The following is a 15,678-nucleotide window of genomic DNA, read 5'->3' on the forward strand; positions in this document are numbered from 1 at the left end:
TCCTGCTAGTGAGACTAACTCCTGCCTGACATCTGACTGACTACCTCTTGTCCAGCTCTATCAGTCTTTCACTCACTGGCGTGAACAGGGCACTTTTTTTTTATCCCCCTTTCCCTTTAGGGGGTTACTGTAAATATTATCAGATTCATTACAGAACCAGGAGCATCCTCTGCCTCTCATTCTATCCCCCAAACCACCATCACAACAAGCTCTGCACTTCAGCAGGGAGGCCAAGCAATGGATGCTCATGCATGGCCTCTGAGCTCTCAGACTGGGCAGCTCGGTAGTCCATCCGTCAGAATCCTGCAGGTCCTTCGGGCTCTCGTTCTACAAACACGGCACCTTTTACAGAAGCAGAATCCAGATTTGCGCTAAGTTGGAATATAGTGCGCCAATCACATGTACGCTGTACGTGGAAATATACTCGCCTGTCCAAGCTCCGCACGAGTCTGGCGTCATTTATGTACAAAGCAATCTGTGGCATGATAGCATACAGATACAGTTACTATATCACAGCAACACGGATGGCGCCTAACTTCGCCTTAGCCATGCCTTCACGGCATGGCCAATAGGTCTCGCTTTTGGGACCTTATAAGTATTTAGTTATGCAGCACAATATCCTTGGTGCAACAACATCAACTGTTGCTTGACTAAACACTTATAAGGTCCCAAAGGCGAGACCTATTGGCTATGCCAATGCTTGCTCTTTTTGCATTCTGGGATTTGTATTTTCCCACGGAGGAGCTACTAAATCATGGACCTTGGAAATGTAACAGCTCTGCATATACACTGTTGTTCACAATAGCATTTTAAAAGACAACTGAGGGTTCGTTCACAATGTTTCAGTGATATAACACACTAGAAAACATGTTAAGTATCAACACACCATAAATTATTTTTCACTGGGTCAGAAAATACTGGGCATCATATAATATTCAATGTTAGCATATTTAACCCCTTGTCACAAGTCTCGTTATTTTTTGCAATCTATTTGTTGTCCTTGCCATTGCACGCATTTTTCAGCAAAAACACGTCACTCGTCTTCCTGCTGATGGGAATGGGATGCCAAACACTGGCTCCTTCACACAAAGATGGCGTCTAGGATAAACATGGAATGGGAGAATGAATGTACCCCTCAAAAGAAGGACGCTAAATGAAAAAAAGATTAGCACAAACGCACTTGGAAGAACAGAAGCCTCGACCTTACAAAAGCAAAAATAACAGTTGATGGACAGAATGCAGAACAATGTCATACATTCACCCCAGTACAGCAATCTGGGCCTAAATCCATCGTTTTTTTGCTCACCATGCCATTCCAATTTGAACCCAGCCATATGCAAATCAGTCTTGACCCTGTGGCTCATGGGAACAGTCTAGCCCGACCTGCCAAGCCAGGTCCTCCGGGGACTGGAAACAAGCATCCTAGAACCGGTTTCGGGGTTTCACCCCTCTTCAGCCAGGATAGCTTGATTCCAGTGGCATGGAGAGCACGGGACCCACGTCTGGGCATACCCGTCCCACTCGGCTCACTGTGCCACTGGAATCTTCAACTGTGTGTCTTTTGCCTTCTCACCCTAAGTGCGCCAGGCATGCCCAGGCATGGGTCCTGGGTTCACTGTGCAACTGGAATCAAGCTATTCTGGCTGAAGAGGGCTGAAACCCCGAAACCGGTCTTAGGATGCTTGTTTCCGGTCCAGGGAGGACCTGGCTTGGCAGTTCGGGCTGGACTGTTCCCATGAGGCACAGGGTCAAGACTGATTTGCATATGGCCAGGTCTAAACTGGGGTGCATGGTGAGCAAAAGAATGATGGATTTAACCCAGATCTCTTGACTGGGGGTGAATATTTTGATTTGTTCTGCATTCCGTCCATCAACTGTGTGTCTTTTGCTTTCTCGACCTTACAAAAGGCAATAGAAACATTGCTGTGCTGAAAAACGTATAGCAAATAGTATAGAGCGCATACGCTTCCACAAGCCTGTTACCTACTCACAAATGCTTCTGAGCTATTCTGGAGAGTCAGACAAACGTTTTAAGAACCGTAAATGAAGAACAATGCCATGAATAACAACTGTATGAGCATGCGGATCTGTATGTGGGGGCACGAGATGGACAGCGGGGATTACTGCTATGCCTCACATACTACACTATCCACAGTCACGAAAACAGAAGCAGTCAGCCCGATCACTGTCAATCATCTGAGGGATCCACTGAAGGATTAATTCAACGAAATGAACAATGGTGTCGAAGGGAGGGACTCATGGAAATAATCGTTTCTCATAGAAGACAAAACAGACCTCCGCTCGTAGACAGACTCATCATTTTGCTTGCAATGTAGACATGGAAAGAGCCTACAACACCCTCACCATCAGGGCTTTAAGTGGGCCGGGTCTCACCGGTGCTGAGCACTGGCAGTTTTTTAAAGTGAGCCTCGAAACGGGTCTCTAACGGGCTCTGTTTTGTGCCCTGGCACAGGCGGTCCATTTTTTTCCCAGACTGCAGTGACAGCAGGCACATGGATGGGCGTGTGCTCACACTGCTCACTTCTCACTCGAGGAGAAGTTACGGCATGGCGTCATGCCAGGTGAGCATTGTAGGGGAAGGGAAATCCTTTAAAGAGAGTCGTTTTCTCTCTGGATTTGCCTTCTCCCTTTGAAACTCAGGAGCAGCAACATTGTCGTGGTGTCACCAGGGCTTTAAGTGGGAGCTTTTTCAATATTATATACAAGCCATAGTTGCGGTTTATTTATCTTATACAACTAACAACCATTGACAAAGCCAATAGTCCTGACTTGTTGTATGTATGATGTTACTTGTATTATATATCTGGATGCAATGATAGAAACAGCAAAATACAAGTCGGATGACAAACTATGCTAAGCATAGATTTTTAGCTGACGTGTTTTTAAGCGACGCCCTTAATTACATTGGCCACGCCCCTTTGAGAGACACCCCAGTTTTTTCATCCCACTTAAAGCCCTGCTCACCATAATGTTCTTCTAATAGACCTATACCTTAACTCCATCCTCAACAGGACTACCTACGAATGGATTCACAAAGCTTTGGTTCACTTCTAGGGAGGTGAAAAGCAAGAAATATATCAAAGACAGGGCCGTGGGATCTTTTGGGCGATGGCTCACTGCGGAAAATGAGCATCCAGAGAGAAATTTTTAAAAACACTTTCTTTTAAAATGAGGCATTAGAGGAGACATTGAGCCATCTACTTGGACTGTAGAAAAATATTCTGTCATTTCACCGGGAAAATTCCAACAAAAATTTCAGCTGGAATAAAAGAGGGCAGTGGTTTGGAATCTGTGCTAAAGAGTGTATATTCTGAACAAACACATGTTCTGGTCCTGTGGGTCCCTAAGTCGCTACTGGGAAGAGGTTATTGATTGCTTAAACCAGGTGACGGGGCGGGACCTGGAGGTGGAACTTGGAGTTTGTCTGCTGCTATGGTTTCCCCACACTCCGCGCACAAAAATTACGAGCAAGTTTTGCGATTTAGGGCTCGTTATGGCCAAAAGAGAAATCACCCTGCACTGGAAATCGAGAGTTGGTCCCAGCTTTGCGAGATGTAGAGCGACTTTCACCAAGTGGGCATGTAGTGAGGGCATGTTGAGGCTACAGTTAGCATTGCCGGGGAACGATGAAAAGGCGCTGGACATGGCACGTACATTGGAGGCACTAGTGGTTGAGCTCCAAGGGTGGGGAACGGATGAAGTTGAGGACGATGATACAGTGGAGCAACCTGCGGAAGCGCAGTAATAGAGATGTACCAGGTAGAACACAAGCGATGGAACGAGTACATCACTTTTCCTTACAGAACTGAATCTGATTATTGAAGTGGGGAGTAGCCCACGACCAACAACACAGCAACTTAAAAAGAGAGAATCATCCTTATACCTTGCATTATGGCACACTGACATGGGAGGGGGGGGGGGGAGGGTGTATATGCATATAGGAGTGCTGATGGGTAAAGAATATCTGGATGGCAGCGACTTAGATCATATACCACATTGATTTCTGGAAGTCGGATATGTCCCTCGGCATGATGGTAATTAACGAAAGGTAATTGTACCTGAAAAACGCAATAAAAATTGTTTTTCCAATTTGTATATTCTGAAAAGAAAAGGAAAAGAAAGGGATAATTTCCCTTGACCGTGTTACACAACAGCTATAAATATACAACACATAAATAATAATTTAATATGAACTTTTGATCCACTGCAAGATGTGATGGGTGCTCCCCTCCAACTGGGCTGTGGGCTCCACCCTAGATCCCCTCCTACCTCCTGTCCACTCCAAAGGCAGGACAGCCACAGGTAATAGCATATCCCACGGCTGAGTGCAATCCTACAACCCCGCCACCCTTTCATGCCCCGAGCATGGAGGGAGTAGACAATGCTCCCATGGACTCTTGTAGCCTGCCCTGGCTCACCCTTCAAGGAGATCCCAACCCCTACCAGATCTCCCGCTGACATTTTCTGCCTACCCCAGTATATTTGTCCTCAGAATTTGGAAACACGACATGGCAAAGGAAACGGGATTTCGGTGTCCATGTAGTTATTCCCCATTGTATAGCCAAAACTCTGAATAGCCACAAGTTGATGCGGTGATACTGGGTGGAGTCATTGATTACATTTCCCTTGTATCCCAGCTCCAAATTCCACACAGCTCCTAACGAGGCCCTTCGTTTAAGCTAATCTAGCACTTACCTGAAACTAAATGAAATGAAATGATCAAAACTTATAAAGCGCACAAAGGCCATGGGCGTCTAGGCGCTATAGAGTTGTTGTAGTGCAAGTGAACTGGTAGAGGGCTTCAGGATGTAAGGTCTACCTATAGGGTAATTAATCAGATTTTTAGGGCTTTCCTAAACGGGATAAGCATATTGATGGATGAAAGATGACGAGGAAGAGTGTTCCAGAGCCAAGCCGCTTAAACAGGAAAAGCTTTGCCTCCCGATTTCTTCTTCTGGACACTAGGGACCATTACCCAGTTCTGATATTCTGAACAGAAATTTATAACAGGCACATACCAAAAAAAACATGGCTTTGATGTCAGCTGGGCTTACCGCATAGAGTGCTTTATCTACAGTGCAGAGAGACTTTAACCGGATGCGTTTCTTCACTGGAAGCCAGTGCAGTTCTTGCAATCCTTTCGATCCCGAATGCTACTTGGGGATGTTCAAAGTCAACCTTGCCATTGCATTCTGCACAAGGTGGAGGTTGGCGAGGGTCAAGTTATCAGTCTCCAGATAGAGCGCATTACAATAATCTATCCTAAAAGAGCGCTGCTACCCAGTCTAAATATTCTAAAGCAAGAACAGTTCAAATTAAATTTACCTTGAAAAGAAACTAAAATAATTCATTTGATGAAGCAGTGGTAAAATTAACATTAACACAGACCTGTTGAAGGCAATCCTTCTGGCCTATTTGAAATTCTCACAATGTCTCGGTCGCCTTTTAGAAGAAATATTTCATTATTTGTACACGACACCGAAACAATGTCACCGAATCCTTCCAAACCACCAATGACGGCCTGCCAAGAAATGGAAAAATGAATTAAAATGTGTCTGCAAGATTATCAAGACTGTCTAACGTCAGTCTCAATTAAAAACAGCAAGTCTTAGAGTGGAGGAAGAAGCACAGGAGTTAGACATCGCTAAACAGAAATCTCAATAACAAAGTGCAGCACACGTTCACTTGCTTCTCAATAAAGCATTCGAGTTTTGAATATCAGAGCAAACTTTGAAAAGACCGCAGTTAAACTTGGTCCGTGGAACATGAAATCGTGGCAGACCATAAATGCGCATATTAGAACACTGGAATGTGGAAAGCTCCATTGAAGATAATGGTGCAATGGTGGCATAGGCCTGCTGCTGTAAACTTTCCAATGTCCTGATTCCCACCCTCTGCATCCCTACTGGCATGTGGATTGTGCAGGGGAATAAGAGAGCCAGAGGCTGTAGATGAGGGCACACAGCCGGTGGCATAACAAAAGCCTGCTGCGCCGGCGGTGCCGGCTGGGGGCCCGGAGCTCCAGGGGATCCCTCTGGCACTGGCAGTCCAAAGAGAGGGGAACCTCCTGCATGTTCTTTGCATGCCCCCCCTCAAATTCTGTTACGCCACTGGACACAGTAAGCATTCCACTATCCCTCCTCCCGTTGCTCTCTGCGTCACTGGAGCTTCTGAAGGATGGAGGTGGGATTCTTCTCAGCTCGTCTAGCTCAGTTCAGTCAAATAAAGAGATTTGATTTGGCAGAATACAAGGAAAATCAGGGGATGGCTGATGCTGACTTTCAGAGCTCCCCTTGTGTTCTCCGTGCCTCTGGAGTCAAACTATCCTGGCTGATGAGGGGTGAAACCCCAAAACTGGTCCTAGGATGCTTGTTTTCAGTCCTGGGAGGACCTGGCCTGGCAGTTCCGGCTGGACTGTTCCCATTGGGCGCAGGGTCAAGACTGATTTGCATATGGCTGGGTTCAAACTGGAATGGCATGGGGAGCAAAAAACTATGGATTTATGCCCAGATCTCTGTACTGGGGTGAATGTATGACATTGTTCTGCATTCTGTCCATCAATTGTTCTTTTTGCATTTGTCACCCCGGAGTGGGATGGGTATGCCCAGACGTTGGTCCCGTGCTCTCCATGCCACTGGAGTCAAAGCTATCCTGGCTGATGAGGGGTGATACCCTGAAACCGGTCCTATGATGCTGGTTTCCAGTCCAGGGAGGACCTGGCCTGGCAGATCGGGCTGGACTGTTCCCATTGGGTCCAGGTTCAAGACTGATTTGCATATGGCTGGGTTCAAACTAGAATGGCATGGAGAGCAAAAAAACGTTAGATTTAGGCCCAGGTCTCTGTACGGGGGTGAATGTAGGACATTGTTCTGCATTCTGTCCATCAATTGTTCTTGTTGCATTTGTCAACCCTTGTCTGGCATGTTAGCAACTGTCAGGCACACACACAACAAGAGCTGCGAAAGGTACTCAAGCTTCAGAGATACAAGATAAACCTGCTGTGTCACCAAGAAAGCTACCTTCTTTAATTAGGACACTCCAATCATGTTCTAATAACCTTCTAGCCCACTGCAGAGGGTAATGCTGACAATTAAAGGTCTGCTCCCTTGTTATAGGCCAGAGCTGAAGGAGCAGGCCTTTAAAGTCCAGTATAGCCTGCAACGGTCTGCTACAAGGCTATATTCTACGCTATTACTGCCAACCAGTGCTTTAAATGGTCCGGTATGGAGAACAGGCACTTTTTTATTTTGAGAGGGAGAGTACCTGCACTTCTCAATAGAAGCGTAATACTTTTAATTGGAGAGTACCAGCACTTCTCAGAAACGAGCAGGTACTCTGGTACAAAGTACCTGCACTTCTGTTTTTCTATTTCAAGCACTGATGCCAACTACATGATAGCGGATTGTGATTATAACTTTGATTAGCCAGACATTCTCTAGCCTCATTCTTGTACCCACCCCTAAGCCCCGGGTTTTCAGCTAAGAGGTAAGTCGACGATTTTAAATTGCTTGAAAAATAAGCCAAGCAATCAATATGTTTAAGTGCTGTGTTTTGAGGTCACTAAAAGAAAAGCAGCTTAGCAAACACAATGCAGAAATGACTGTCTGCTGCCGAACTGAGCGTGAAAGCTCAGGGACGAGGGTGAATAGTGGTGCAAGTGCGTATAATACACCATCACAAATGAAAGCTCAATGCAGGTCTAAGCAGACGGCCGTGGAAAAGAAGGGGTAAGGGAGAATCGGTAGATGGCAAAGGATAATAGGGTTATAACCCGATAAATCCATTAAAAACCAGGAACAGTGGGGTTAGGTTTCTTTGTCGCCTGCGTTTAAATTACCCAAGCCCTCCTCCTGTGCTATCAGACCTCGCCCTCGCCTTGCGTTGGTTTCCTGGGACCTACCGATTTACTTTTAGCACCTTTATTCGCCGCAAATCGCGCATGATTTGGAGGGCGTTACATCAGCTCCAGTTACATTAAACACATTTTTTATAGGTACGGCGAGAATAAGTGATATTACATGTTTAGCCTGGTTCGCCAGTTCAAAAGTCTGCAGCTCTGGCCGTAACCCCGCATCCTCTCAGCTTGCCAGGGAAAAGAGGAGTCGTCACTCCCTCCTTTGTCTCCTCTCTACCGTGATCAACACCCTTTCCCCCAACCACCCCAGGACACTCATGGCCCCGTCTCCTCACTCCCATTGCAGTCGCACTCCCAAGTCTCCGTTGAACCCGCCATGCCATTTGCCCCCTGCTGCATTGTGACCCTTAGTAATACAGACTGCCCGATGCCAGAGAGAGCAGTTGTCAAATTTAGAAATTGCAATTGCGCTTACTACTCCTTACGAGGCGTCAAATCACTTTTCGGCGAGTAGCACGCTACTCCGGAACCCAAACAGGATTAGTAGTTGTAGGAAAGCAGATCTACTTTCATGTTACCTCCACTTAGTGCCAATATCGGCAACTGTAGTCACATAACACACATAATACATCAATAAACCACACAACACTTTTGTAAGTGGAGAAATATTGCTCCAGGTTTATTAGCATAACCAATATGCAAACATGGTGGGTTATCTTGCGGGCGATCCCAGGGCAGGCCAACCCCTATGCCGCCTGACCGTCTGATAAGCCTAAATTACACCGTGGCAGTCGCAAATTGGTGCATACCAAATCTTGGGAGGGGCCACCCCTCCCATCCGTGGACCACCAGTCCACTTGCTTACTCACGCCCCCCGAAAGAGGTGGGCGGAGCATATTATGGCAGCCCCCGGCTGCTCAGACCCACAACCGCCCGTAGGACTAACGGGGCGCCGTAGTTCTTCCAGGGGACAACGATAAGACATCCCTGGTATCCTGGCTTAGCACCAAGCTGTGCTGCTGCATGAAGTACCCCTTGGTATCTGCAGACTCTGGATCGCCCTGTAACTCCTCCACAGCCTTGGGAGTGGCCACCGTCACTACCAGGGCCCCCCACCAAGGTAGGCCTATTTACTTACAACATGCTGATTACCGGGCTTCTCCCAGGTCCAGCCAAAACAAGTCTTAGCCCATACAGGACCGGAGGCCAGCATGCCCCTTCAGGACAGGTGCCCCCATCCTTTCTAAACTCCCCGTGGATTTTTGACTGAATAAACCTGAAACCTATAAAATAGGCGTTGGTCCAATGTTACCTTTGCATGGCTGAAGAACAATACCTTAGACAAGCCACTCCTGCCAGGCAGTGCCAATGCGGGAGGAGGTAAGAGTTGACAAGCCCACCTTACTTCCTCTATCACTCAGTTGTCTGAGTCTAGCACTAGTCGGAGTATGTCCATCGCATTCCGTCAGTCACCACCCAATGTGAAGCCTTGCCCTCCCAAACTTCTGCTAGTATACCAGGCAGCAGACAGGACAGAGTGACCCAGAGGGGAACCAACGTGTAAAATACCTCTCTATTTTAAATACTGGGAATGCCAATTGTTCTCCTGCTACTTTGTAGCCAAAATGTGTTTCCCAGGGGTTTCCCCTAATCATATGGACCAACTCGCCCCCGTTGGAAGGCAACTTCCACAACCTGCACAGCTGCCAGCCAGTGCTGGAGGGCGGGAGAAAGTAGCCGTTACTCAAATCAATGGCACCTGTTTCATCGAACTCAAGGACGGGATACTAAGTGAACCTACCAGGATCTGCTTCTTGCGTTTTCCACCAAACCAATGTACCATGTCGCCCCGGTTGGAAGGCAACTTCCACACCTGCATCGCTGCCAGGCAAGGCTGCAGGGCGGGGGAAATTACCCATTACCGTTACTCAAATCAATGGTACCTGTTTAAATCGAACTCAAGGATGGGATACTAAGTGAACCTACCAGGCTCTGCACCTGTGACCAGAGGTCGAACCCAAGCCCCTCTAAGTTCTGCCGCTCGACCTGCCTGTTAACATGAATCCCAGGGCAGACCACAGGCATCTAACCCAAGCTTGGCCATGCCTGAGCAAAAACACCTCTGAAAGGCATGACACAGGCTAATCACCAGCATTGCATTCAAAAAGTTCGCTGACAACTGCCAAGGAAAATGCGCATAACCGAAGCAACTGGTACCAAGCCATCAAATTATCACTCTAACCTGCTATGACTGCAAAATGTGCTTTTGTGGTTGTCCAGATAGTGCTCCATCCCATCCATATCAGCCCTAACCAGGCAACCCGCACCCTCTTGGCACTGGCACACTCCCGCCCCATCAGACAGAGAGTGCCTGTTCGTATGTAGCCCCAACCTTACTTATGTCACTGACGGTATCCCAGGGTATGATGACACTCAGCTGACTCTACTGCTGAGTGCACGTGCACCATCACCGGTATGTCTGTGCCTGTACCGTGTCTGGCTGCAAAGTTAGAGACATTGCAAGCCCCAGTCCCGTGCAAAATTAGAAGCTTTACAGCAGCTGATGCTATTGATGGTACACTTGACCTGATGAATCAGAATGTAATTCCCTTACTACTGGTGTGCACAAACCCACAGCCGTTGGCTCTCCATGGTTCAATACCTTCCTGCTAATAAAGGTTTCCTTGAAGAATGTTGAAAAATCTATGTTCTGCAATGGCGGGACTGCAAGATCTAATGAGTTTCTAGAAGGACACCTCGTTCACACCCCCAAAAATTACCACTTATCGCCGAGTTGCCTACGCATAAGTAATGGTTGAGTTTACAGTCAATAAAATCCTTGTGCCTAAACCCAGGCTCGAACCAGGGACCTTTAGATCTTCAGGCTAACGCTCTCCCAACTGAGCTATTTCGGCCGCTCCGGGGGCAACCTGTCAAAGTATCCAACGCAACCAAGAAGACTAACCTTACCCAGAACAGTAACCCCAACTGGCCCTGAAGCCAGACAAACCATGCAAGGGCAACTCAGCAGCCTCCCTCAGACTTTCATGCTGGTTATAAGCTCAACAGGTTGACCGCTGATAGCTCCGATCCCCGTGTGACCCCTGCTTGCCATCTTTGCCAGGGAGGGTGGGCCTTCAGGGTTACTTAGCATGCCCCATTCTACCAGTGCCTAAAAGACCTTTGTCATGCTGCCTGGCCTAATGATTCTAGCCCTGCACTAGAAGCACCCGCTTCGGCCTTGGGTCAAACGATTAGCCAGGAAAATTACTTAGCAGAGTGTGCTGCAGGTTCTGCCTCCCCATTCATCGCATCCAGTTATGTAATCAACATTCATCAGCCACCTACAGCAGGCAGGACTTGGACTCCAAGAGTCACATCGGGAATCACAACCACAACGCCGTGAACGGACGTGCTCACCCCAACCTACTGATGCACAGACCGCTTGCATACTGCTCACAGTATGGCTGAGGCAAGAGAAGCAGTTAATATCAAGCCCCTTTAAATAAACGTTAGACAGACCCAACGGGGAGAATCATGTGAAATGAGGTAGGGACCACCACACCCGCCTGTGAATCGGCCCCGGTGAAATTTGTCATGACCCTTACTACGCCCTTAGAGATCACCAACAACAACCTGCGGGACCTTCAAATCCCAATTACTCTCCAACTCCTTGCCGCCTGGCGGCACTCCCTGCTGCAGGTATCTTGTTGCCACCACAACTCGCCCCTCTTGACCCGTAGAGAATTACATTGCTGAAATTGTGTGGTCACCTCTCATCGGGGGGGGGGGGGGTCGGTGGAACGTAACATGCGTCCCGAATGTACAATTTCCGAGGAGGTGTGCAGGCGTACAGGAATCAGAACCTAATAGTAACTGTGCATAGGACCTAGTATTCAAAACTGTGACCTATAACATATGCATGGTGCTTTGCAGCACAGCTTGGCCCATCTGATCAACTCCATGGTTACCTAGCTTCTTGCAAATAATGGCTTCCATGAAGCATGTTGAAAATTCTTGATCTGCAAAGAAGGACTTGTAAGAACTAGTGAGTTCCTTGAAGCTACAACCTAGTTCTACACTCCACAAAATTACCACTAAATCGCCCTCTAGCATGAGTAAGGGCAACCTGACAAAGTATCCAAACGCGACTAAGTATTCGAACCTTACCCTGAAAAGAAACCTCACTGTCCCTGAAACTGTCCGAACTCACCACTCTAGTCAGGTGACGGGAATACACACATAAGCAACGCTTGTTCCTCCCCATGGAGCTCGGCAGCGCCTTTAGGCTTATCCCAGAGGCAGTGTACATTTAATGTGCCAACTGCATACCCACAGTAGCCAGCTAGGCACACCACCGAGGCGACTCCATACCCTGTTATTTAAATTATCCATAGTATCCTCCTAAACAGATAACTTAGCTCACACTGCTTGTCTTGCACTGTGCTACTAAAACCTAGTCACTTCCGAGGTTACCCATGAAACACTAGGTTCGTCGGGCCACCGCCCTACCTATCAAATTAGGCCAACCTAGTAGTTACTGGTAGGAACTGTACTTAGCAGAACATTGTGCATCAACTCCATCTGCAGTGTACCCTACTAATACTTGTAGCAGGGCGCATGGTCCAAGTACCTCCTGTCCAGCTTGTACAAATGCAGATCACCATATTGGCGCGTACAATTGTCTACACGCAGGCACTATATTGCAGCTTCTACACACTCTTGATGCCCAATTCTTCTAGTACCATCCCTACGTGGAGAACCGTAGCCTCTGGGCCAGCCCCATGCAACTCTAACTTCGGACGTTTTGACTCCAGGAATAGCTGACGATCACAGACGCACCTTGGAGAATTCACTGAAAACAGCTGCATGACCGACAAAGGACAATTACCACCGTTCAATCGCATCTGTCCTGCAAGCGTGCCTCGTCACCTTATTCCTTTTAAAGACCAAATCCCGACCTTAAATTACCAAGTCTTGCACCCGTGAGTAACCGTGAACTGTGGTGGCTTATAACAATGGGCTCCAACTACCCAGGAGCCCATCCCCGAAGAGAGGAGGGCTCGAACATGCCACACTACCGGATAGCTCCTACTACATCCTAATTCATCACCACAAATCTAGGGCAGCCAAGAAGGCTTAACCTGAGCACTCGCACACCTTCCTAACGTAATCCAAGGCAATCACGGCATGTGCCCCCTGGTTGTTCTGCTCAGGTTCTATCCCATGTCGGTGACGCTTCGGTATTCGAAATTCCGCAATCTAGCCCGGGCTCCTTTCCTACACATTATACTGTAGATCGAAGCGAGCCGTAGCCTTCTGGATGCAGCATGGAAGGGCCCAGCAAGACGTTTCTCACTGCCCTCCAATTCGACGATACTTCGACCGAGGAGACTGATAGCCTATTAACCGCAGACCATACCACCCGCAAGGTCACAGGATTTACCAGCATCATGCCCACCATGGCCCGGTCAAAAACAAGGTAATTACAAACACGGAGCATGCTAAATTGCTGTTAACTACAGTATGGGGCACATGCACCGCATCTCTCCGTTGTGGATGGCGACCTCATCAGCGGGGAGTTCCCTAACCTCTTTATCTGTGCCGACTGCCCCTGGCTAAGATTCATGTGTTGATGGAGGTTCTTGAGCTCTTAGTACTAGGAAATCCGGAACACCAAACCTATTAATGAACAGTGTTCAAAACCGAGAGGGGACGATGACGATAAACACCCTAGACCTCCCCTAGGGTCAGAGCGCGCCACTAACCACTCTCGTAACCTTGCAGCATGGCCAAGAACACGACAGCGCCACCCGCGGGAGCCTGGACCAGCCCCACAACACCAAGTCGGCAGCGTTGGCCACAACACTACCCGGTATCCACCCTGATCGCCCAGCGTGTCACGCAAACTCCATCAGGCACGGGCAACAACAGAGGAGGCCAACCCTGTTCAAAAGTTAGCGAGACTACCGCCCCCTTCGCTGAAGAGCCCCCGGGGAGGGAGGGGGTAGCACAATGCACGCCAAGCTTACATTGCAGGTGAAGTCAGGGCACGCCAAGTGAGTCCTCCCGAGCGCGCAAACCAGGTACCACCCTTCGCTCCAGAGTAAGTATGCCCATGCCCCGAATTGCCCAGTGAGCGTGGCACCGATGTCTGCTGTTTATAACACATACAGGTAAGGAGCGTAAGTGAATTGTCCAGATTCATAGGAAATGAACGCAACTCTGAGGCTCGCACCCTGGTTCCAGCACCAGAGTCGGCAGGGCGGCCCGTGAGCGGCCCACCTTGCACAAGCACAAAATCCCCAGTCCCCGGGCGCCACCAGCCAGACGCCAAGCCGCCACGGCCGGGCCGACCCTGGGCCCAGACCGAGCACGGCAACCTCCGCCGCGAAACCGCGGTGGCCCGGAAGAGGGGGGGGGGGGGTCTGGGGGGTCGAGCCACCGGGAGAACGCGCCCTGCAAATAGGCCACGCGCGACCCGCACCAAAAGTGAGGGAGATTCTAAGGCAAACTCAAACCCCGGTGTCAGGGCGCTATACCTGCGCGGCACCTTCGATTTGTTAGCGCAGTGCTGGGCCTTCCAGGAACCCCAGCAGGCCGGAGTGGCTCTCCGCTAGGCCGCATCTCACCACCGGGAGAGACAACAGCCGTGGGGGCCCCAAGGTAAAGGATATCTAGCTGAACCGAGTCACTGGGAGTTGAACCTATAACCTTGAGTGTAAGAGTCTCCCTTAACCATTAAGCATCAGTGACATGGGAGGCACAGCCGCTCCCGTCCCAAGGCCCGTGTCTATAGAACGTCGGTAGGTTATCTTAACCTGGAAACAATATATATTAATTTATTGCATCTTTTTTATAGCGCGACCCGGAGGAATTGATGCGCTGTGCATGAGCACCATATTTGGACATATTGAGGGACTGGGAGATTAAGTGGTTAGCCCTGAATCACAGGCTGTGGACGGGACCCCGAGGCTTGAACCCAGGTTTCCAGCACCAAATTCGGTGGTCTAGCCGACCGACCACATCCTCTCCCGTGAGGCAGGACAGCGCGCATTGGTCGAAGCCGGGCGCACCCGAGGGGTGCATGCAGCCCCCAGCGCTGCCCATCTAGGAATCTCCACTCGCACACGCCATGCCCTCCCAGACCCCCGCTCCGTATCCCAGGTAGAAGCCCGCTACCCCCGGCAGTCAGCCAGCCCACGCTGGGCTGCTCAGCCATGCAGCATTACCGAGAAGTGCACAGGCAGGGGGGGTCTCTGCAGTCACTCACCAGGAAATGCGTGGGGAGACTAGGCGAAAGTCGAGATGGCAGCGAGGGAGTCGCACGTCCTAAAGGCGACACGGACGCCCTGAAGGCGAGACGGCGAGGGACAAGAGGGAGAAGGATGGGCGGGGACTGCCTAAATACCCCTGTCCCCTCCCCCTTCCCCCTCCCCGGAAATGGGTCGGCCCGACGTCTTCCCTGGCCGTGGCCCAGCGACTAGACCGGCGACTCCAGTGCCTTCCTGTGGCACTAAGGCGGCCGCCCTTTTAGGGGGGCTGCTGCGCAACCCCCCCGGGCAGCCTTGCATTTTGCCTGGTGTCAGTGTTTTGACCTAGTCTGCTGGGACTCCAGCAACTGTGCTATATTCCCTAAATTGGGACTTTGATACATCCACAATTTGGTACTGGTATACCCTTATATGTTCTTAGTATATGGTACTAAGGTACCCAGGGCATAGGTACACCAGGAGTCTCCCATGGGCTGCAGCATGTTTTGTGCCACCCATGGGAGTCCACTTAAACTGACTACAGGCCTG

The 15,678-nt window shown here is 49.3% G+C and overlaps 1 protein-coding gene across 2 annotated transcripts in view; it reads right to left on the minus strand.

The window, feature by feature from the left end:
* Positions 1-15,678, minus strand: part of TECPR2 (tectonin beta-propeller repeat containing 2) — a 616,143-nt gene that overhangs the window by 366,843 nt on the left and 233,622 nt on the right. For both annotated transcript variants that reach the window (XM_085626337.1, XM_085626336.1), the window contains exon 8: positions 5,410-5,542. In XM_085626337.1, coding sequence (XP_085482463.1) covers positions 5,410-5,542 — 133 coding nt within the window. The remainder of the gene's footprint in view (positions 1-5,409; positions 5,543-15,678) is intronic.

Source organism: Triturus cristatus, chromosome 9 (assembly GCF_964204655.1).
Source record: "Triturus cristatus chromosome 9, aTriCri1.1, whole genome shotgun sequence".
Lineage (NCBI taxonomy): Eukaryota > Metazoa > Chordata > Amphibia > Caudata > Salamandridae > Triturus > Triturus cristatus.